Source organism: Mustela lutreola, chromosome 14 (genome assembly GCF_030435805.1).
Source record: "Mustela lutreola isolate mMusLut2 chromosome 14, mMusLut2.pri, whole genome shotgun sequence".
In the NCBI taxonomy this organism is placed as follows: domain Eukaryota; kingdom Metazoa; phylum Chordata; class Mammalia; order Carnivora; family Mustelidae; genus Mustela; species Mustela lutreola.
In genome coordinates this window covers 3,124,245-3,148,433 of record NC_081303.1, presented here as the reverse complement: position 1 = coordinate 3,148,433, position 24,189 = coordinate 3,124,245, and the positions used below count along the sequence as shown (strand labels likewise).

At 40.9% G+C, this 24,189-nt stretch overlaps 1 protein-coding gene across 3 annotated transcripts in view; it reads right to left on the bottom strand.

Annotated features, from left to right (window-relative positions):
• Positions 1–4,138: 4,138 nt before the first annotated feature.
• MROH9 (maestro heat like repeat family member 9) overlaps positions 4,139–24,189 on the bottom strand; it is an 82,916-nt gene continuing 62,865 nt past the window's right edge. For all 3 annotated transcript variants that reach the window (XM_059146769.1, XM_059146770.1, XM_059146771.1), the window contains 7 exons: positions 22,119–22,260; positions 19,335–19,507; positions 16,479–16,631; positions 16,261–16,377; positions 15,579–15,681; positions 6,751–6,813; positions 4,139–5,242 (listed from right to left, as the gene is read on the bottom strand). In XM_059146769.1, the coding sequence (XP_059002752.1) occupies positions 4,986–5,242; positions 6,751–6,813; positions 15,579–15,681; positions 16,261–16,377; positions 16,479–16,631; positions 19,335–19,507; positions 22,119–22,260 (1,008 nt within the window). In that variant the 3' untranslated portion in view covers positions 4,139–4,985. The remainder of the gene's footprint in view (positions 5,243–6,750; positions 6,814–15,578; positions 15,682–16,260; positions 16,378–16,478; positions 16,632–19,334; positions 19,508–22,118; positions 22,261–24,189) is intronic.

The window sequence follows — 24,189 nt, the reverse complement described above, 5'->3', positions numbered from 1 at the left end:
GCGTTGCTGCCTCAAGACCACACACACCACTCACTGCGCATTGACTTGGCAGCAGTGTCTATGTAGAAATTGCAAAGAAAGCAAGATATACCAGAAAGTAAACCAATTAATGTAAGTATAGTGAATTTTCTATTTTTACTCTGTCAGATGTTTAGAATCCTGACCGTGCTGGCCTAAACAGTAACTCTATTTAGAATTCAGATACTTTTCCTTTTTACAGGGAAATAGACTCTTCCCCTGCTGCTCACCCTACTGTGGAAGGAAGGACTGGAAATATTAGAATCGTGTATCTGGAAATGTTTAATTTATATCGTTATTCCCCAGTATAGTGCCTTGTGTGCACTAGACACTGAATAAATGTTTGTTTATAAATGATTGATTCCTGTCTGATTGGTTCCTACTGTGTAATAAATACTAAACTTTATCAAGTTTTTCTCCGCACGTCAGACACAGTGCTGGATACCAAGAGACAGAAATGTCTAAACCCAGTCTCCGGGACAAAATGATGCATTGATTTACAGTACTGTCTTCCCTCCAGATCCACCTGGGTTCTTAAAAAACACTAATGCCCAGGCTTTTGGCACAAAGATTCTGATGTAAATGGTCTAGATTGACGTCTGCTTATTGTTATTTTAAACAAAACAAAACAAAAAGCAAAACCAAACAGTCCAAGTAATTCCAGCGTATACTCAGTGGGAAAAATGGATCCATAAAAGGCACGTACAATGGCGTAGTGATTAAGAGTGCTGGGTCTGGAGCCCTTGAGGTCAAATGTACTACCTACCTCTCCTTAGGTGGGTGATGATGTACCCAACCTCTCTGAGGCTCAGATTCCCTATAGGTACAATGGAAGCAGTAGTAATAGCCAGCTATTAAGATATTTGGGAGAACAAATTTGGATGGTGCAAACCAAGCACTTTGTACGGTGTCTGGCATATCGTAGCTGCTTAGTTTTATCGATTATTATTACTCTGAGGACATTAAGCAGAGTGTGCTACGGGAACACATTGAGAGTTAGAGAAGCTGCTCAGGAGGAGGATATTTTCTGACCAGGTGCCACCATCATTTTGTTGTACAAAATAGAGGTCAGTTGTCATTTCTGGATTAGTGACCTCACTGGGAACTACTTGCATAGCAGTTCCCTCCAGCTGCACAGATATCAAAGCTAACAAAGTGCATGGCAGTGCCTCGTCTGCATGATGGGGCAAGAATTCTCTTTCCCAGAATTATTGTGCAGATGAAATAAAATAATTGTCAGAAAGCGCCCGTCACAGAGTAGGTGTGCGACAAAGAAGGAAGAGGCGATGGGAAGGAGCGGGTGGAGAGAGAGCCAGGTGGCGATGAAGGCCGCTACACTGTAGGCTGAGTGAGGGGGACGGAGCCTCACACCCTTCGAAGAAAGTGTCTAGTACAGGAGTATCAGAAAATATCAGATCTTTTGCAGTAATCTCAAACCTCAAACTTTATATAAGGTCCATCACACTTATTGCTAAATCTGCTTGTTTGTTTGTTTTTTGGAGTGGGGAGAGTTATAGTTTGGTTTGGTTTGCTTTGTTTTATAGAAATACAGGTGTGGGATGCCTGGGTGGCTCAGTGGGTTAAAGCCTCTGCCTTCGGCTCAGGTCATGGTCTCAGGCTCCTGGGATCGAGCCCTGCATCAGGCTCTCTGCTCAGCAGGGAACCATGCTTCCTCTTCTCTCTCTGCCTGCCCCTCTGACCACTTGTGATCTCTGTCTGTCAAATAAATAAATAAAATCTTTAAAAAAAAAAGTTCATTAAAAAAAAAAAAAAGAAATCCAGGTATGTTCATTTCCTTTGTCAAACTTAGCACAAATTTAGTGGCTTAAAACAACATCAACTTATGTTATAGTTTTGGAGTTCAGATGTCAAAAATGAGTTTCACTGGCCAAGATCAAGGTGTAGGTCACATCGTGCTCCCTCTTGAGGCTCCAGAAGGGAATCTATTTCCTTCCCTTTTTCTGGCTTCTAGAGTTTCATTCCTTGGCTCCTGTTCCCTACCTCTATCTTCAAGGCAAACATCTTGCATCTCCAAAAATCTCTTTCCTCTCTGATCTAACTTCCCTTGCAAAGACCTTATAATTATATTTGGTGTCCCGGATAATCCAGGATAATCTCCCCATCTCAAGATCCTTTAAATAACCACATATATAAAATTCCTTTTGCCATGTAAGGTAACATACTCGCAGATTCTGGGAATCAGGGATTGGATCTCTGTGGTAAGGTTACTAGTTAGCCTATCACAGTAGGCATCTTGCAAGTTTAGAAGGTGGGCCAGGAAAATTTTTTTAACATTGTTTTAATCTGATTTTACAAACATTCTTCGCTTTTTCAGATGCAACAGCACAAACTATTAGAGTTGTAGAGTGACTCAACTTTGGGATGTTAGTAGGCTTATGATTAAAATAATATATATTATATATATAACATAATATATATCTTTTATATTAACCCATAATGTGTTATTTGTTTCAGGGGTACAGATCTGAGAATCATCAGGCTTACACAATTCACAGCACTCACCATAGCACAGACCCTCTTCAGTGTCCATCACCTAAATACCCTATTCTTACCCCCCAAACCCCAGCAACCCTCAGTTTGTTTCCTGAGATTAAGAGTCTCTTATGGTTTGTCTCCCTCCCTATCCCATGTTTCATTTTTTTCCTTCCCTACTGCCCACAAAATCCCACCCTGCCTCTTAAACTCCTCATATCAGAGACATCATATATGATGATTATCTTTCTGTGATTAACTTATTTCACTCAGCGTAACACCCTCCAGTTCCATGCATGTCATTGCAAAAGGGAAGATTTCATTTCTTTTGAAGGATCTTCTTTATCCATTCATCTGTTGATGGACATCTAGGCTCTTTCCATACTTTGGCTATTGTGGACTTTGCTGCTATGAACATTCGGGTGCACACGTCCCTTCGGATCACTCTATTTGTATCTTTAGGGTAAATAGTAGTGTGATTGCTGGGTTGTAGGGTAGCTCTCTCGTCAACTTTTTGAGGAACCTCCATGCTGTTTTCCAGAGTGGCTGCACCAGCTTGCATTCCCACCAACAGTGTAGGAGGGTTCCCCTTTCTCCACATCCTCGTCAACACCTGTCATTTCCTGACTTGTTAATTTTAGCCACTCTGACTGGTGTGAGGTGGTATCTCACTGTGGTTTTTATTTTTATTTCCCTGATGCTGAGGGATGCTGAGCACTTTTTCATGTGTCTGTTGGCCATCTGGATGTCTTCTTTGCAGAAATGTCTGTTCATGTCTTCTGGTGGGCAAAGAAATTTGCCCTGATTTTGAAAAGTGAGGTCTGGAACATCTGGGTATTATGAAGCAATATGGATTAAAGAGTAAATTAAAATTATCCATTCTTTCATTATTGTTAATATTAAGTAACACTCATTAACATCTGAAAACTTTCACTGAAGCACGAGTGAAACGTGTCCTGTTAGCGCCTCGTTCACCCGGCACGTGCTCATGGAGCACCTCATTCACCCGGCACGTGCTCGTCGAGCACCCGTTCCGAGCCGGGGAACTTCACGGAGGGTAAAACATATTTGCCTTCAAGAAACTTCAATGTTGTGGGGCGGAGAGAGAGAAAAAAAATTAGTGATTTCACTAAAGGCGGGGAAATGCAATAAAAGCTACACGGAACGCTAAGGCAAAACATAGGAGCAACGTGAACCTACTTGATCAAAGGCGTCTGGAAAATGCATCTCAGAGGTTTCAGTCAGGGTTTGAGTAGAGAGGCAGCATCAGGGATTTGACCGCAAGGAGTTGGAGGTTCCGTAGTCTCAGCAAGGCTGCTGTCTTCACACGGATGCTGGAGTGTGGCGTTTGCAGGGCACGCAGTTGGGAAGGGAAGGGGCATGTACAGTGGGAGAGGATGGGGAAAACCCACAGTCTTGGAAGTATGTTACTCTCCTGTGGCCTCTACCATTCAAGCTGTTGATGATGTACGTAGCTCACAGGAGAAGCTCGTGTCCTTTGTCAACAGAAGTCAGAGGAGCTGAAGGAGGACCCAAGGCAGAGGCAGTGGCTGCTGCCCCACACCAGAGAAATGAAGACATCCATGCACTGCAAGTGGACGTATTAACAAAGACACAGCACCTGAACCATCTGGGCTTTCAGCTAACTACAAGTCGTTTCCTGTAACTGGAGGGTCTGATGTTGGGGGGTGGGGGGGACAGGGTGGGAGGGAGATACAGTGATGAACCCAAGCCACAGGTCAAGCAAGATCAAGCAAGCAAGATCACTGGGGACTTTCTGATGGGTCTGGACAGTGTTCAACTGCTTCCTGAGGGCAATGGGCCACTACTAACGAGAGTGGGTTATCCAGTTTTCATTTTGAAAGTTTAAAGTGATTAGCACAGCATCGTCTTCCCCTCAGGACTCAGCTGTCCCCATTCTTTCCCTGCCCACCTGTGTCCATGACGAAGTCGCCTGCTTTCCCCCAGGACTCTTCTTGCCCCAGAAATGACATCTCCCTACTTCTCTTCCTCCTTCCGTGCAAGTCCCATTTCTTCCGTTCTCGGTGCTGCTCGAGGCAGTATTTGTCCCAGAAGGAGAAATAGGCACTAGACCATGTGTGTCACTAGACCATGACCTTCCTGAGAACAGGAACCTTGTTTATAGAATCCAAATGTCCCCACTGCCTAGCATAGTGCCTGGTACTTAGAAGGTGTTCAATAGATGCTTATCGATTAAATAAAAATCCAAGAGCTTCTCATCAAACACTTTGCTTATATGATTTTTCAGCTGTATTAATCGATCACTGTTAAACATAGGAAAGCAATGGATTTCGATATTTGAACAGAGAATTAGGTGACAGGAAAGGCTTCTACCATCCTTCAGAAAAGCATGTATGTATAGACTCATTATCAAGAGGAAAAGGAAAATCATTTCTCTTCTGAGGTGTGTTCTGAGCCACAGACCAACATCTCATTCTTTACTGAACTGTTTCCTAATTCTCACCCATATGGGCTTCCTTGTCATTCTTGGTGTCCTTAATCCTCACAGGACTGTGGGCGGGGCTGTCGGACCACTTATAATTATAGAGAAGCTTCAGTTTTTTTGTGTAGATAGAGTTAAATACTCTTCGGAAGATTTGTTTAAGGTTGGAGGAGGTCAATCTATGGGCTATTTCCTTAAAAACTGTGTAGGTTATCTCCGCCAACTCCCTGGTCACAAGGTCTTCGTCGCGAAGCCTCAGGTCAATGGCTGTAAGAGAAGAAGGGCCTTTTAGTGCAAGTCGTCTCTCTTGGGGTGGAGAAGCTCTAACCATGGACAGAACCACCACCTTTCACAGAGTCTCTCCTTTCCTTCCCCGACCCCCCGATTTTCATTATTTTGACTAGAAGCATCCAGGAAGCTCTATCTGCTTATCCCCACCAGACCTCAATAAAGAAAAATAGGAGCACTCACTAAATATTTACAGAGCACCTATTATGCGCTGAGCATTCTAAGTAGCGAAAACACATATTCATGAGGAGGTTCAATAGTGCTCATAGTAATGACAAAGTTGGAATCAGTCTCAATGTTCTTCAACAGAGAACCGCGTAAAAATTAGGCACATCGTAAAATGAAATACACACACATAGTAACATGAGGATGTCAACCCACGGTCCTTGGCATGAATATGTGAAGTGAAAGAGTTATACAACCACGAAGGTGGTCTAAAAAATCAACGTAGCATTCTTTAAACATGTCTGAGATAATGCATAATGCCAAAATGCTAATACCAGTCTATCCAGAGACCAGGCTTGTAGTTCTTTTCTCGCTAACAAAAGAGGAATTGAGAGGGGAACAAGGACAGAGGTGGCGAGGAGAGAGGAGCAGCAGGAGATGAAGGGGAGAAGGAAGAACACGATCCTGAGGGACATGTAGGCGGAGCTATCGTGCCTAACATCGGCAGGCGGTCAGTAAGTAGATGTTGAATAAACGGGTGGACAGGTGAACGAGCGAGTGGAAGAGAGAGGAAGATATGACGTGTCCGTGTGGGCTCCTTGGTTGTAACACACGTGCCACCGGGGGGGGGGGTGTCAAATCGCGGGAGGCGTGTGGGGTGGGGGCCAGGCATATGGGAAATCTCGGTACTTTGCTCTCAGTTTTGCTGTAAATCTAAAACTTCTCTGAAAAACAAGCTCTCTGCCACACATCCGAAAAGGGACGGCAGGCAGGTGGCCACGCCATCGTCTACCTCACCTATTTGTAAATCGGATCCTGGGGAGGAAATAGAGGCCACGAGGGAGACGCATTCCTGGAGCATGTGGGCACCGCTGTGCTCCAAAATGTCAATTCTCAGAGGGAAGGGGCTTTGCCTCGCTCACGGCTGTGTGCTCTGCAGCCGGAATAGTGCGTCCCATGGTAGATGCTGCAAAAATATTTGTTGGATGGACGAATGAGCGAACAAATCTTCAACTCTGCAGCTCCTGAGGGCTGCGGGTGATGTCAGGTCTCAAATAATGAGAAGGATAGACAGATTTAAGCACGTGCGCACACACACACGCACACACACACTCAGAAAGGAAGGGAAGAGAAGGAAGCGGAAGAGAAAGGAAGGGAAGCGGGGGGGGGGGGGAGAAAGGAGAGATGCTCTCCAACCCAGTCCTTCCTCGCATTCCCCCTCCACTTTCCTCCCATCCCCGGCTAACAGCTGTGAACTCAACCACTAATAGTGAATTCACTTAAACTTATACGTACAGATTCCTCATAGCTTCAACACTTACCCTCAAGCATGACTTCTATTTCATCTCTGAGCAGTAGGTGGCCACCTACCTTTGCTAAGTACCCTGTGCACAAAGTAAAATTAAAGTTACCCCGAAATATATTATGCGAATCCATTCTCTGATCTGGCTGCTTAGACAGCTTTCTTCAAAGAAAAACATCTCTAGATTATCTTTGAAACATCCTTTAGAGCTTTCAAATAATTACTACATAACGAAACTCTTTATTGCGATATATTTACGTGGAGAAATGTGCACAAATCACAACTGCACAGCTTGGTGAACAACTGCAAAGTGAGTCCTTAGACCTTAAGTAGGACAAGGACTAGCATTCCAGAAGCCTTCCTCCTGCCCTTCCCAAGCTCGTCCCCCACCCTTTTAAAATATTCTTCCGCTCACCTTGAGCATTATTGTGACATTCATCCAGGCTCCTTATTATAGCAATTGTTCATTTATTGTTTATTGATTTATTCATTTCTCATTTATTTACATAATAGCTCTCATGCCTGCTTTCACCCTCCAGCTGCAGAGCTGAGTAGTTTTGACAGAGGCCAGACATATCTCTGGTCCTTTACAGAAAGAGTTTGCTGAACCCTCTTACAGGGCATTCTGTCTTATGAACGCAGCATTATTAAAAAATCCGTTCTGCTGATGCTGGACGGTGTGTTGTTTTCAACCCATGGCTATTATGAATGAGGATGTTATTATGGACATTCTTGTGTGAATTTTGGTGTGTGTTTCTATGCACTGATGTTTGGTTTACAGCTACCAGACGACTTACTGGCTAATGGACATGTTTATCTTCACCGCCAGTTTCCAAAGTGGTTGTACCGATTTTCACTCCCACCAGGAGCTATGAACCTTTCCGTTGTTTTATATCCTCTCTGCCACTTGCCATGGTCAGTCTTTTTCCTTTCAGTTATTCTCCAGGATTTGGTAGTAGTGTCACCCTGATTTTCTTTGCTTTTTTGGGTGATGATTAATAAGTTTTATATAGCATTTTTTGGCCACTTGGTTATTTCATTTATAAGATACCTGTAAGTATCTTGCCTGTTTTTTATATTGAGTTATCTTTTACTGATATATTTGTAGGCATTTTTTATTTGGGATACTAATGTTTTTTAATGTCACATGACTTACAAATACCTCCTCCTACTTCGGGACTAAACTTTCCCATTTGTATTTTTTATTTTAATAAACAGAAATCTCTAATTTTAATGCAGTCTAATTCACCATCTTTTTATTTATGGTTAGTGAATTTTGGAGTTCTGATAGGAAATATGTGCTGTCTCAAGGTCACACTGATATTCTACTATACGTACTTCTAGAAGCTTTATTGTATTACCTTTTCCCCTTTGGGATTGTAGACCAAACGGCAATTATAATGCATAAAGTAGGAGTCAATATATTTTTTCATGTGTGCGTGATTAACCCAGCACCATTAAAAGAAAAAAACACCCACTTTCCCCACTGCTGTGCAAAGTCATTTACAACATCAATTGTGTGGGGGTCAGTGTCTTGACTTTATTCTATCAGTGCTACTGCCACACTACCTTCAGGTATGACATGTCCTGATACCTTTCCAGTAGTAGAAGTTCCTCAACTTTGTAGTTCTTTAAATTATCTTGGCTTACTCTCTAACCATTAAATCTTCATGCAAAGTTAAGAATCCTCTTGTCTCATTTCACACATACGTTCGCACACGTACACACACACGCACACGCACCCTGGGTGAAATTTTGTTTGGGATTGCACTGAATCTACGGATCAGTTTGGGGAGAGTTGACATTGCCATAATATGGAATCCTTGAATCCACGAACATGATTTGTCACTCTAAAGTTTCTAAAAACCTTCTCAACGTTTTCTAGTTTTCCGTGTATCAGTCTTATACATCTTTCTTTTGTTTTGAGGTATTTGATGATTTTTTTGTGTGTGTGCTGTTGTATTAGACATTTTCAAAAATTTTGTTTCCTGGAGGACCTGGGTGGCTCAGTCGATTAAGTGTCTGCCTTTGGCTCAGGTCATGATCTCAGGGTCCTGGGTCGAATCCCACATCTGGCTCCCTACTCAGTAGGGAATCTGGTTTTCCCTCCCCCTCTCCCTCTGTGATCTCCCTCTCTGTCTCTCAAATAAACACACAAAATCTTTTTTAAAATGCGGTTTCTTGGTCATTTATTGCTGGGATATAGAAGTCCAATTAATTGATATTTGTATTTTGATGCTGGAGCTAGGACACTTGCTAAATTTCATATTCAAATAGTTTTTTTTCTAAATTCTTTCCAGTGTTCTAAATATTTTAAAATATAGTTATTTATCTACAAATTTTAAAAGTGTTATTTTCTTTTGTCTAAATGTATATGTTTTATTTTATTTTATTATCTTATTTTAGTTCTGGGAAAGCTGGGGGGTTATTTACTAGAGTTCCTCCTCATGGTCAGTCTATTGCAAGTTTTGTTTTTTTCAGTTCAGTGAAACCTAAAATTTCTGCACTGTTTTTCAGCTTCCCAACTACTACTTTTGCATTTAGAATTGGCAAAATCTAAAAAGAGAAATAATCCCCAGATATCAGGCGTACTTCTTTTGGTATTCTATAGTATACTATAGTATCCTTCTGTCTTGGATCACTGACTTTAAAAAAGCTCTTAGATGTTTTCAGGTAGGTTTTTAAAGCCTTTTGAAACTATTCTTGTTATCCTCATTTTACAAATGATACAACCAAAGCCTATAGAGGTGAGTGACTTGGTAGAGGCCACATGGCTAATGGGCATTCATTCTGAGATGTGAATGCAAGCTGATCTAACCCCCACCAATATTTCATATTGTTTCTACTTCAGTCAAAACAGTGATCACAAAAAATCAGAACCGTTGATCATTTCCAAAACCCACCTACAGATCCTAAAGCTCAAGCTACTCTCCTTGGCATGGGGGGGAGCATGGGCTTAAACCTTTGACAATGCTTGAAACAAAAACGTGTGTTGTGGGGTATCCTTCTATGTCAAGTTTTTCCCCTCTGCTTAATTTTATAATCCAATGCAATTCCTTTTAGAATGAGATAGAGAAAACAAATAAGTGAATGAAAGTTTCCCATGCTAGAAAGTACTAATCTCCCCCAATATCAAATGGCTTCTTTCCTTTAGTTCTCTTACTAACGCTGCTGTGTTTTAGCTGGACATATGGCCACCCAGCAGATGCTGAGATTCTCTTGACTTCTTTGCACTTTGGCAACATGTTTGCGTCCTGGGCCAGTGATCATTTAGCAGAGGTAATATTAACTGTTTAAGGAATTGGGTGTGACCTCTTGACCTGTTTTTCCTTTCCAGTTGACTGGTATGTAGAAGTGGTTGCAGGTGCTGGAGCAAACATCTTGGACTTGATTTAGGAAACTGTGACAAGGACACGAGAGCAGTAGAAGAGCTGGTGCCAGGGGCCTGGCACTCGGCCTGCTGTGTGAGAGAGAAAAAACTACTACCTTGTTTCTGCCACGGCTGTATTTGGGTCTTTCTTACACTGCAGGGACATATTTCATAAATGCCATATAACTGCCAGAGGAACAAAACAGGGGGCAGAGTTCGGCAGCAACACCTGAACACTGAATGGCTCTCCTGACATGGCAGTGGGGAAAGTCACAAATGAACAATTAGGCAGAACCTGAAAATTTGACAAACATGGTGAATTAACCAAAATGCCAACGTGGCCCACACGAGTGTGACCTCGGCTGTGTGGACGACGGCCGTGGGCGGTGGTGGGGAGAGTGGCAGACAGGGAGTCCGAGCTCCATCCGTGAGTGTGGTGACCATTCGTTAACGCCACTCAGTTGGCTACCATGAAGAAACGCAGGTTCAGGGGCTCCTTATCTTTCCTTCCGCCCTGCCCCCAAGTAATTGGACATCCAGAGAGCCTCATGTGAAGTCTCAAATTTTACATGTCCGGGCTATGACATATTGCTAGCTGTCAACTGATAGCATTGTCTTCATCTCGCCCATTAAAAACAAAACAAAACGAAACATAACTCCAGGCATTTCTTGCAACTAATGATTGGTCACTGGGGGTATAAGATACACCATTGGTTGAGACTTTGTAGAAAGCTGGGTAAGATGGGGCTGACCCAGAAACAAAAAGCTGAGTTTTGTCCTTTAGTTTTTTGTTTCTTCCTTGGTCTAAGTAACACTGTTGAAATGCTGAAGGGAATCAGAACACACAGATGGGGAGAGATGCCACATGCTAAGGACGGGTAGCATTATAAAGCCAACGACGCAGTGAATGTCTAGGTACACACGTCATTTCTCACATGCAAGCGTGTCGAGAGTAAATCCTCCCGAGAGGAGGTTGAGTCAAGAGAGAACACATCTCTCATTTTGATGGATGCTATCAAACTGCTCTCCTTACAGATGGTGGCCATCTACATTCTCACCAGTAAGGTGAAGAGATTACCTACTTCCGGCAACCTCACGCTGACCACTGAGTGTAAAACTTTTTGGTCTTTGTCGTTGTGTTGCATGGAAACATTTCATTTCAATTTGCATCACTTTTTGGATGACCAAGTTATGAAAATTTCATGTTAATGAGCCAAATATTATTTTTTTTCATGTTCAGGGTCCATTTTTCTGATGGGTTGTCTTTTCTTACGGGTTTGTATAGAATCTTTGAACAGGAAGAACTCACCCTTCATTTGTGGACTCATAAGTATTTCATCTCAGTTTGGTTTTTCATTCTGTTTATAGTGGTCCCTGCAGATTATCAATCTTTTTAATAGATTATCAATCTTTTCTTTATGATTCCTAGATCTTGACTTTTACCTTAGAAAGATCTTACCCAACCCCTGATTATAAAGCAAATTCTTCCATACTAATTTTTGCTTATCATTATTATGGTTTTATTTTCAGCATTTGAGCCTTCGACTATCTGAAATTTATTTAAAGTAAGAAGTAAGATAGGAATTTTTAAAAATTCCAGATGGCTCACCAGGTGTCCCCAAACTATTTAAGGAATATTCTATATTTTCATCACTGTTAAAGCCATGATTCACCGTAAAATAGTGCATGTTTTGATGGTTATTTCTGGCTGGTATTGTTTGTCTATTTATCCCATGTGATTTTAAGTTCTGTAGCTGTATTAATATCTGATAGAGCTAGTCTTTGTCTTTGTCTCTGTCTCTCTCTCTCTCTCTCTCTTTTTTTTTTTTTTTTTGGTCAGAATTTCCTGGATATTCTTTTTTGCTTTTCTTTTGCCAAAAGCTTTTTCCTGGATATTCTTGTATGATAAATTCTATGTTAATTTTAGAATCAATATGTCACTTTTGAGAAAAGAAAGCCCTATTGACATTTTATTTATTATTTTTCATTTTCTTTATTTATATTTAAGATTTTATTTATTTGAGAGAAAGAAAGAGAGAGAATGCACATGAGCAAGGGGAGGAGCAGATGGAGAGGGAGAAGCAGACTCTCCCTGAGCTGGGAACCCAATTAGGAGCTCTATCCTAGGACCTTGAGATCATTGCGTGAGCCGAAAGCACACACTTAACAGACTGTGCCACCCAGGTAACACCCTAATGATATTTTAATTGGCATTTGATTCCATACCTATATTCCATGGATATTAAAAATACCATTTTATTTATTTTCAAGAGAGACCGTTAGAGTACAAGCAGGGGGAACAGCAGGCAGAGGGAGAAGCAGGCTCCCCACGGGGCAAGGAGCTGGATGTGGGACACTATCCCAGGACCCTGGGATCATGACCTGAGCTGAAGGCAAGATACTTAACCAACCGAGCCACCCGGGCGTCCCTTCCATATACATTTTAAATTTTGAATTTTTTTTTTTTTTGCCAAAATATGGTTTCTACCTTTCTATTTATTCAAATCTTCTTTGCATCTTTCAGTAATATTTGCAAGTCTTTAAAAATAGAAATATTGTATGTATTGTAGAGTTTTTTCTGGATCTCCCTTCCCTACTTCTTCCTTTCCTTCCTCCCTGGCTCATCTCCCTCCCCGGACACTTTCTGTCTCTCCTCTTCCCTCTCTTCCCTTCCTTTCCTCCTCCTTTCCTCCTCCCTCCCCCTGTTCTTTTTCTTTAGGGCTTTGTAGGCACTAGTCTTTGGTATTTTAGGGTTGAACGCTGAACTGGAGAAATCTAATGACAGATCTACTTATTTTGTAATTTATAGATAACTTTTTCCCCCTAAATGCTCAAGAATACTTTAACTGCGAAGTTTTATAACTTTATTATGAAATGTCTTAATGTTGTATTCTGTATAAAATGTTTCTTGAAGAAATATTTACCACCTCAGTTTATTAATCAAGTCTTTTTTTTCTTTCTTAAATTGCATCTTTGAATTCCTTTTTCTGCTCTAATAATTTTTCTTCTTCAGGGATATCATTTATGCATAGTTCCATTTCTTTTTTTAAACTTTAGAGTCAAGTTAGTTAACATGTAGTGTAGTATTGCTTTCAAGAGTAGACTGGATTGATCTGTCACCTACAGACGGGTCCTACACAGCATCCTGTACCCAATCAAGTGATCTCCTTAATGTCTATTGCCCACTTAGCCCCTTCCCCAACCCATCACCCCTCCTGAAACCCTCAGTTTCTTTCCTATATTCAAGAGTCTCTTATGATAAGCCTCCCTGTTTTTATCTATTTTACTTTTCCCACTCTTCCCCTATATTCACCTGTTTTGTTTCTTTAATTCTTCCACATATGGGTGGAATTTTATTTTAATACAAAGATCATAATCATATGATATGTCTTTCTCTGACTGACTTATTTTGGTTAGTTCTATCCACATTGTTGCAAATGGCAAGATTTCATTCTTTTTGATCACTAATATTCCATGGCGTGTGTGTGTGTGTATGTGTGTGTGTATCTCACATCTTTTTTACCCACTCATCAATGGGTGGACATTTGGGCTCTTTTCATAACTCTATTATTGTTGATAGTGCTGCTATAAATATTGGGGTGCACGTGCCCCTTCAAATCAGCATTTTTGTATCCTTTGCATAAATACCTAGTAGTGCAATTGCCGGGCCATAAGGTAGTTCTGTTTTTAACTTTTTGAGGAAACTCTGTATTGTTTTTCAGAGTAACTACACCAGTTTGCATTCCCACCAACTGTGCCAAAGTGTACCCGTTTCTCCACACCCTGTGGTTTCCTTGAGTCATTAATTTTAGCCATTCTGATGGGTAATGAGGTTGTATCTCATTGTGGCTTTGATTTGAGTTACCTCAGGATGAGTGATGTCTTTTATTTATCTTCCATATCTCTCATTGTCCCTTAGTTTTTCAAACTGTTTCTTGCTGGTTTTCATTCCTTTTGCTAGAATTTTTCAGCCCTGTACCCCTTGTCTTTTACTGTATTATCAACAATATGTATTTTCTCTTCTGCTGGTTGTAGTGTATTTGTTAATAATGGTTATATATTTTTTCTTATACTTCCCCAAATACTTTGAAAGCTTATTTTTCCTGAGCTTCCATTTTGCCATCCTATATTTCCTATGTGTTTATATCTATCCCTTAGATCTTTATATAAAAAAGCTTTGGATTCACAGAAATACATACATCCTCATTTTTATCTGGTCTGTAGAAACATTTTCTAGGGGCACCTGGGTGGCGCCTCTGCCTTCAGCTCAGGTCATGATCTCAGGGTCCTGGGATTGAGTCCCACATCAAGCTTCACATTGGGCTCTCTGCTCAGCAGGGAGCCTGCTTCCCCACACCCCTGTCTGCCTCTCTGCCTACTTGTGATCTCTCTCTCTCTCTGTGTGTTAAATAAATAAATAAAACCTTCAAAAAAAAAAAAAAAGAAATATTTTCTAAACTTTTTCTTTTTCCTCTATTTTCACCCTGGAAATACCTCTGTAGAAAGATAATGCTTTTTTAATTACTTATTTTTGGATCTTGCAATATTACATACAGACTATATACAGAATATATAATAAAGGATATATATATATATATATATATATATATATATATATAAAATTCAGGATAGCAGAATTCTTTCTGGCTTAAAATAAAGCTCTGATGATGCAGGGTTTTCTGTACGTCATGTTCCCTCACTCCTCTGAGATAAAGATCAGGAGCTCTAGTGATGACCACAGTTCAGTTTGTCTTCTACCCTGACTGACTGGCAGGCTCTTCTCTACATGTACAACACGACTGTATTTCCTCAGTCCTTGGTGGCCCTGCTATTCCATGATGCCAAATAGGGCTGAGGAAAGATCCCACTGTCAAACTGGGAGCTCACTTCCTGTCATTCCAAGTAAACGTTTGCTAATTTTGATCTTTATAGTGATAATTTAATGGGAAAAAAACGCTTTTTGGTCAGGTTTGTCCAAGATCAAAAACCTTAGGTATCTTCTGTTGGAATCTTCCATTATATCCCCTCCCCCCACAACATTAAAAAAAAAAAAACAAAAAACCAACTCTGCTGGATTTGGTAGCATTTCCTCATTTGTTGTAGTTTGTGGTTAGAGATGTCCATGTTTTATTAAAGATGGTATTTTGTATTTTTTGTATTATTCTTATTCTTTGGGGGGTGATTGTTAAGCAGTGAGAGGGAATGGTTAGCAGTGGTTTGCCACCATCTTAAATTTGAAATTCATCCTGTTGGGTACACTTTGTATGAGAATTTAATCACACAGCAACACTCACTGCACTAGAAAGTAGAACTCTATTCTCATCACGTGCATTAACTTTGATTCATAGATATCACCATGGCAGTTCTGTCCATCATAAACAAAGAAAATTTATATATTTTTAAGAAACTCTTCCAGCTGCTACCCTATTCTGTACCTTATAAGGAAAATTAGGTAATGAGAATCGAATTTTCTTTACCTATTAAAATAACCGACGATCTCCTCAGATATACTCGGGAGCTTCTCAGGAAACCTAAGGTATCAGATATCAGATATGTAATGTAGTTCTCATGAGATGTAAGCTGAGAATAAAATGAAGAAACAATACTCAGTCATTGGAAAAAGCACATTTGCTCCCTCTGGAGAGGCTTCCAGAAAAAAGAGCTTGGTTGCTTATATCAAGTTAGGACCGATTTAAAACTAGGGGACAGAAATCTCTTCACTCTCTTGTTTGTTGATGTTCCTCAGGTTATTACATGACTCCCAAGCCCAGTTTGTTTCCAAACTTTGGAGAACATTCCTCCACCCCCACTTGTCTCCTGCTGTACTTCATGCTGGTTTCCAGAACCCTGGCCCATCAGATGGTGGCCAAGTGCTTCTGGTTTTGCTGTTGGTGATTGGGAATGAAGTTCCTATCTCTGTGACCATCCACAACTCAAGGTGGGTGAGTCAGAGGAAGAAAGTCAGAGATAACCAATGTCAGGGAAGAGGTAGTGGAAACCTGAATTTTCTGGTCTGAAACCTCAGCTGTAATTCCTTGTGTGCTATCTTGTCTTCATCTTCCTTCTCTGGGACCCACGCTTGTCCCTGCCACACCTTTCATCACTCAGGATCTCCTTGGAAGCCAACTTTGTAACTTTGTAGCTCTCACTGCCACTTACGAGATTGCTGCAGATGCTGAGCACCACCACCTCGAAACTGTAAAACTCGTCCTTGAGCAAATGCCACGTTGGCCAGTTTAATTCTGAGACGCAGATCGCTAACGTATACTTACATGCCTGCAGAATAGAAAAGGGTCATTGAGGGTGTGTTCATCTGCGGTTACATAAAACACTGTGGTTCTCTGCAAAGCTAAGAAAAACAAGATTGCAGGACTTACTTGAGCGACTCTAATTTCTGTGTCTTCCAAAAACAGGATCAGAGGCACCAAACCTCCAAGAATCACATCATTCAGCATCCACGTGTACTCACTCATGTCCCTGAGTAATTCGCCGAAGTGCTGAATGGCCATACTCCGGATGCCTCCATTACTCTAGAATATGCACAGAGAAAGGCCTCGTTTGAGGATATCACTAGGGTTCTTTTCGTTAAGCAGTGGGAGATATATATCTCCCATATATATATGTATATATTACTTATAATATATATATTTTTATATAATTAATATATAATATATAATTTATATAATTAATATATAATTACTTCTATTTTAATATATATATAAATATAATATATATTATATACAAATATATATAATATGATATATATACAAATAAAACAAATAGATATGTTTACATATATTTACATGCACTCCTTCGAGACTTCCACAGGACAATATGGGTGCCAATGCTGTTCTTCAGAGAGTGACAGGGCTTTCCTCAAACTGACACAGTCACCCTGTGTAAAATATTTCCTATCCTGTTTCAGTACTTTTACTGAGAGGTCGAGAATCAGTCTGAGAAACTCCCATGTGGAATCTTCTTCTGGAGATAGATTGGTCAGATGGATTGGATCAGCTGTCCCATCATTAATCCTATAGTCAAACTCTCTCCCTTCTTGGGTTTACCTCTTCAGCGCTGGGGTAGTCTTCTCCTAGAACCTGAGGGCGTCTTCTCCTAGAACCTGAGGGCAGCCTCCTCTAAGATTGTGTAAGACGCCCCCACATGTTTCTCGCATGCATTTCTTACATCCGTCCATTTGGCCAATCTCTTACCAGAGTGGCTGTCTTTTTGGTTCCAGTCTGACTATTTCAAGTAATATGCCCCATCTCTGGCCCCAGAACCAAGGTGTCTTTGCCACTTTCATCTTTCCCACTGCACATGATGGCCTGGGGATACCCAAACCTCTCTGTGCCAGAGAAACAGCCCCACTAAGGATGAGAATATTCCTGAACTGCTTCTATTGTAGAATCGTAATGTTTTGATGAAGTGAATCTCATCATATATCTATGTCTTCCTCAACCAGACGACCGCCGGCGGTGGGCCAGTATCTGCCATTGGCCCTTCCCCGAACTATGGGTGGTCATCACTTCACCTGCCCAGTACTGTCCTGACTTAATTCTTTCATTCTTTCTTCTATTTTGTTCAAAGACTTGTGATAACTCTGAGGATCCAACAGCACATGTGGGTAAATTCTCAAATTAGCAAAGCCGCCATTTTTGTTTATGCAGGTCGCTCAATAATTGTGGTCTTGACAAGTGTTCACCAACTCTGTCGTCTCTCCCTCTGGGAACATGGGCTGGGGCCTTTTAGAATGTTCTCGCCATCAGCTTTGGTGTGGAGCTTGGAGTGCAGGTGCTGTGTGGAGCTGCTGCCCTAGGGAGGCAAGGCCTTGTGTCGTGCCTGGGGGAAGTGGCCATGGGAGCCTGGGGGCTGCATGCCTATCATTGTTGTTCTTTAAATATGGAGAAACACAGTATCATAGTTTCATTGATATCCTAATATTTTTCAAACATTCAAACGCTAAGGAATGACTTAAGGTCAATTGATATTTGGTAATTTTCTCTTCTCTCTGATTTTGCTTCTTTTCATTTGGTGTGGTATGATTGTTTATTTAGTTTAGTTTTGTTTTATTTTCCCTCCAAGTGATTTCATTTTGAAATCTTTTTTACATGGACATTCCAACTACTTATTTAGCTGTGTGAACTTGGCCAAATATTTGCTTCTCTTTGCTTCACTTTCCTTGTATGTACACTGGATAATAGTAATAGTTGTTTAGAGAATTATATGAGTCAGTACATGTAGAACCCTTAGAATAGTGACTGGTACTTAGTAAATGCTCAATAAACCCAGCCACTATTATTATTACTATTATTACCCTTATTTATTTTGAAAATAATTCTTGTCATTAAATGACTTCTAAAGCTTAATAACAAGCTTTCTTCAATGAAATCTGAATAATTAAGAGCTTAGAAATTTTTGGAAAATAATAGAAGTCTTTAAAAATAAATATTCTCTATGGCATTCCAAAGTGTCTTTGCTTATTAAAATATGTTACTGTCATCCAACTTTTTATTTATTTTTTTAAAAGATGTTATTTATTTATCAGAGAGAGAGAGTGAGCACAAGCAGGGCGAGAGGCAGGCAGAGGAGAAGCAGGCTCCTCTCTGAGCAAGGAGCCTGAAACCAGACTGGGTAACAAAACCCCAGGATCATGACCTGAGCTGAAGGCAGATGCTTAACCCACTGAGCCACCCAGGCATCCTGATGAAATACCCTTTAGTTAGAGTTTTATATGATAATAACAAACACTGGGGGCATTAATATGTCATCTCTAATGCCCATAACACACCTGCCACTCTCTCTATTTTATAGATGGGGAGACCAGAGCATAAAGAACTGAATAACCTGCTTAAGATTTCCCAGCTGGGAGGAGCCAGACTAGGGATTTGAACACAGGCAGTCCAGAGCTAGGCTTAGCTGAGATATAGCCCCTAAGCTACATACATTTCCTCTTTCCTCCAAAGACAGAGGATGCTCTTTGATTCTCCTTTCTTATGGACAAATTTTCCAGGTTCTCATAGTGTAGTTATATATATGTATATAGGTATATAACTATATATACATAGACGGTACTTATTTGACTAATATTGTCATCTCTGGAGAAAAAATGGTAGTTCGGTACAAAATGACTATCTTCTGTTGATTTCTTCTGAAACGTAATAGCATTGCCTCAGCTGGGGCTTCCGCTTAACTATAAAACTTAGTGATTTCACATATCTAACTGTGTAACTCACGTGATCCATCAGAGGACAGTAGCTGGAAGCAATTCTAGTACACAGAGAGGAGTAGGTCACCTTGTCCAGTCTGATTAGAAGTCTTCGAAGGGTGATTAAGGCTCGAATTATAACAGTTTTGTCTTTTGAAAGGAAGGCATCCAAGACGGACACCAACAAGCTGCAGACATTTTCTATCTGTATGTAAGAGAGGAAATGGTTGGATTTCGGAACTAGAAGGAGACGAGACATAGCATTCGGCACACACACGTCTGGGCCTGGGCTGCATGCAGTCGTGTGCTGGGCTTGCCTCCCAAGATGCAGTTGTCACATTGTCAAAACTTCTGTGAGGGGATTGTTCAAACAGACTCTCAAGTCTAGAGAATGAACCGATGGTTGCCAGAGGCGAGGGAGGTGGTGGGTGGGTGGGGGAACCGGGGACGGGGATTAAGAGTCACTTACGATCAGAAAGGATGAATACCCAACTTTTGTAGCAACATGGATGGGACTGGAAGAGATTTTGCTGAGTGAAATCAGTCAAGGAGAGAGGCAGTGATCATATGGTTTCACTTATTTGTGGAGCATAACAAATAGCATGGAGGACATGGGGAGTTAGAGAGGAGAAGGGAGTTGGGGGAAATTAGAAGGGGAGGTGAACCATGAGAGACTATGGACTCTGAAAAACAATCTGAGGGGTTTGAAGTGGCGCAAGGGTGGGAGGTTGGGGTACCAGGTGGTGGGTATTATAGAGGGCACGGGTTGCATGGAACACTGGGTGTGGTGCAAAAATAATGAATACTGTTTTTTCTGAAAATAAATAAATTAATTTAAAAAAATTAAAAATAAATAAATAAATAAATAAATGAAGTTGGAAAAAAAAAAAAAAAAAAGAGTCGCTTACGATGAACACCTAGTAAAGTCCAGAATCGCTGAATCAGCGCACGGTCCGCCAGAAAGGAGTGGAACACTGCATGGTAACTACACTGAGGTTACAATTAAAAAGTCACTATTAAAAAAATAAGTTTTGGAAAACTAGGAAGAAATAAACCCAAGGTAATAAATACTCAAAACCCATCACTTCCTATTTCTTTTGCTTCTCTGGACTCTTACATGCCCTCGAGGCTACTCACAGGTATTGTATCTGTCTGGGGGGAATATTAAATAACGACGCACTACCGGGCATCTCTCCCCAGTTCTGTGTTTAATGGTGTCCCTCTGATAGCTCGAAATAGCCATGGTGAGGGTACCCCAGAGCAACAGTATTGTTTCCGGAGCGCTGGCGGTGAAGCATTCACCAGCACAGCCTCAGCAGGGTGACCTCTAAACCAGGTGCTGGTGACTCGCGTGGGCACCCGAGAGCCCCTGAGCGGCGGGGGGGCTTATGAGACTCCATGGCCGATCCGAGACGACAGAACAGAAAGTAAGGAAAAAGGCAAAAAGGAGACACCAAAGGAGAGAAGCAAAGACGGAAAAGAGAAGAAGCAAAAGAAATAAAGAAATACGATTTGCCAAAATAATAGCCAGAGGCCTTGTGTTTGGTTGAAAAGCCGTCTTTACCAAGAGAGAGTACGTGACCTCAGCCCAGCTCACGCTCCACTGTTTCTCTCTTACTGTCCTTGACAACCTTGACCCAGAGTCTTCCTTGCAGTCACGAAAAACATTGGGAAGAGTGCTAGACAAGGCAATGAGTAACTCGGATACTACAAGAATGTACACTGACTTCTGTGACTTATTTAAAGCAAACCGATCACCGCTCATTTCATTCTAAATGCAAAATGGGTGCCCAACAGACAGGCTTTGAGCGTTCAGAGACAATGTTGAATAGGTCAACAAAGGTTTATTATTAAACTAATTAAATCAACAATGATTTACAGAATCAGCATAATCCCATTATGCAAGGTGCTTTGGGATGGGTGGAACAGGCGGTGAGGCTCCGGGAGGCACTTGTGATACAACAACACTGGGTGTTACACGTAAGTGTTGAGTCACTCCGTTGTGCACCTGAAGCTGATGACACTGTTTGCTCACTGGAATTTAAATAAAAACTTTAAAAAAAAAGAATTTATAAGAGCATCACAAAACATGCTTAGATTTGATCTTCCTGGAAGGCAAGAAGTATTCACGCGACTCAGCAGGAAAGAGTGTAAGATTGTGGCTCTCAAGTTTAAGTGATTACGACCCCCTGTAGGACTTTGGCTCCACTTCGATGACTTCTGAGTCCACAGCTCTGGGGCAGGCCTGACAATTTATATTTATACCAGTTTCTGGGAGGGGCTGATACTGCTGGTTCAAGCAGCACAGACAGAGAACTCCTAGTGTAAAGTATCGTGTAAGCAAGGGCTCACCGTGGGCATGGCTCTGAGAAGGAAGCACCTGCCAGGTCCGAATATTCAGTAGAATTCGACTTGAGTTGAGAAGCAGACAAAAGTGAACTTGTACGGCTAAGGACGAGTGTGCTGAGCGGAAGAAGCAGCTCGAGGGAGTGCTCTGGGATCAGAGTCAGTGTGGTGGCAGGTGTGTAGGTTGGAGGGGAAATGAACTTCTGTGTGTGTGGCTTAGACTCCAAGAGTTTGTGTAGGACAATGTTGGTCCATTCCAAGGGCCGTGAATGGTTTTCCAGGAAAAATAGAAACAGGGTGATTAAGCTCCTGAGTCTACTTGCCACACTGCTCCCATTCAACCCAGGCTTTGAAATTGTGTTAGTCTACAGAAACGGAGACAGAGCAGTGTGTGATCAGGAAGGGTCCTGAGCAGTGGGAAGCCCTCGACAGCGATGGCGGTGGCGTTCACAGACCACACACTCACGTGCCTCATTGATCACTGGCGCCATGCTGGCGATTTTCTGAAGGCTCAGCTTGCTAACCGCGGGGTTGGCGTCATTAACCCAGTTTCTGAAGAGAACCAGAAACTCTTCTGGGAATGGGTCCTTGAAGAAATTATTCAGGATCTGAAAGAAAACAGTCGGTACATTCATAAGTAGAGTAAAGGCTAATTCATGTTTTCTGCGTCAGTGATAAAAATGGAGATATTCTCAGTAAAATGGAAGCACAAGTTTCCCTAAAACTCCAGATACTTACACATATCCCCACACATATTTCTGTGTTCATAGTCTCTGGAAGCAGAAGGAAGCAGTCATAGTAGGAAACACATGCCTATATGTTTTTGTACGTATCTACAGTTGACCCTTGAACAACACAGGTTTGAACTGTGTGGGTCAGATACAGGTTTTTTACCGCACAATGTTGTGAATGTATTCCTCTTCTTCATGATTTTTTAAAACAACATTGTCTTTTCTCTAGCTTCCTTCATTGTAAGAATACGGTATGTAATGCATACAGCGTACAGAATGTGTGTTGATTGTGTTATTAGTAGTTATTAGTAGTTTGTGTTATTAGCAGTTAGGTTTTTGGGGAGTCAAAAGTTGTATGTGGATTTTGGATGGTATGGTATGGGGTTCAGCATCCCAAGTCCCATGTTGTTAGGAGTTAAATATATGCATTACATTTTTTTTTCTCTCCATTGCTGACAACTTAGTGACTCAATTTAAATTACCTCCATGTCCCAGATTATAGTTGGGTAGGAGAGTTCCTTGACAGTGAATGTTTATGTGTACTAGGAGGCTGTGCCTACTATGGGCCAGACATTATGCTAGTAAGTGGGAACACAGTAGTGAGCAAAACAGTCTCCATCCATGACCTTGTGGGGCTTATAGACTAGCAAGAGAGACTGATACTGTATAATAATTTTATACTATTTATACTATTATATAAATATATAATAGTATAGAATATATATATATATTTATATATATATACACACACACACACTATTTATACTATTCTGATGAAAACAGAGTTGCTAATTGTGATCAGTACCAAGAAGAAAAGCTATAAGGTACCATGAAAACATCTAAAGCAGAACTGAATTTGGACTGTGAAATTGTAGACTGAGTTATAATGAAAAGATGTTTAGATTTGGACTTGAAAGCAGAGTTGACATTATCTAGATAAATTGTTTAGAGAAGATCTCCCCCAGGAGGGTAAGCCATGTGCAGAGGCGCTGTGGTAGATGAGCAGGGTGTGTTTGAACACTAGAAGGAAGGCCAGAGTTATAGGATGGGAAGCGATGAGAAGATTGGAGGGTAGTGAGGCTGGCGGACAGGCAGGGCAGGAGACTCAGGTTGCAGAGGCTAGGTTATGGACTTTTAGTCTTAAACAGGTAATACCCAAAACGAAGATGTGATTACCATGAAGTTTTATGCATCTAGTAACTAGCAGCCAAAATATACACATTTTTAAATATCTTAGAAACACAAATGACAGTTTAGTAAAAAAAGGTCAGGAATTTAAAATATTATTAAGACAGGTCAAGTACACAGAATAATAGAGAACAAGAGAGCCAACAGTGAGAAGGAAGGGCAGATATATATTCTTCTCAATTTCCAAACAACTTTCACAAAAATTAATAATCAGATCCAAAAAATCAGTAACTTCCCTAAAGCAAATCATTTAAAAAGCACCTTAAAAAAATCATGATGTCTATAATAAAAGAAGAAACCAAGAAGAAAGTTTAAGTGGGAAAAAAGCCTATAAGCACTTGAAAATTTAAGAGAACTCTCCTCTGTTTTGTGGATCAAAATTATAAACCAGAGAGGAAATCAAACATACAACAAAGATTACTACAAAAACAATAAAACAACAAAAATAAAATGTTTCCCTGTGGTTGGAAGGAAAGGCCCAACTTCACGTTGCTTAAAAATATGTTAAAAACGAATGAATTATTTATTTCCTGAAATTATGAGACATGAAATATCACAAGAAATGAGATTGAGCTAGAGAAAATTAGTGTAAGAAGATAATAAAGGTAGAAGCAGAGG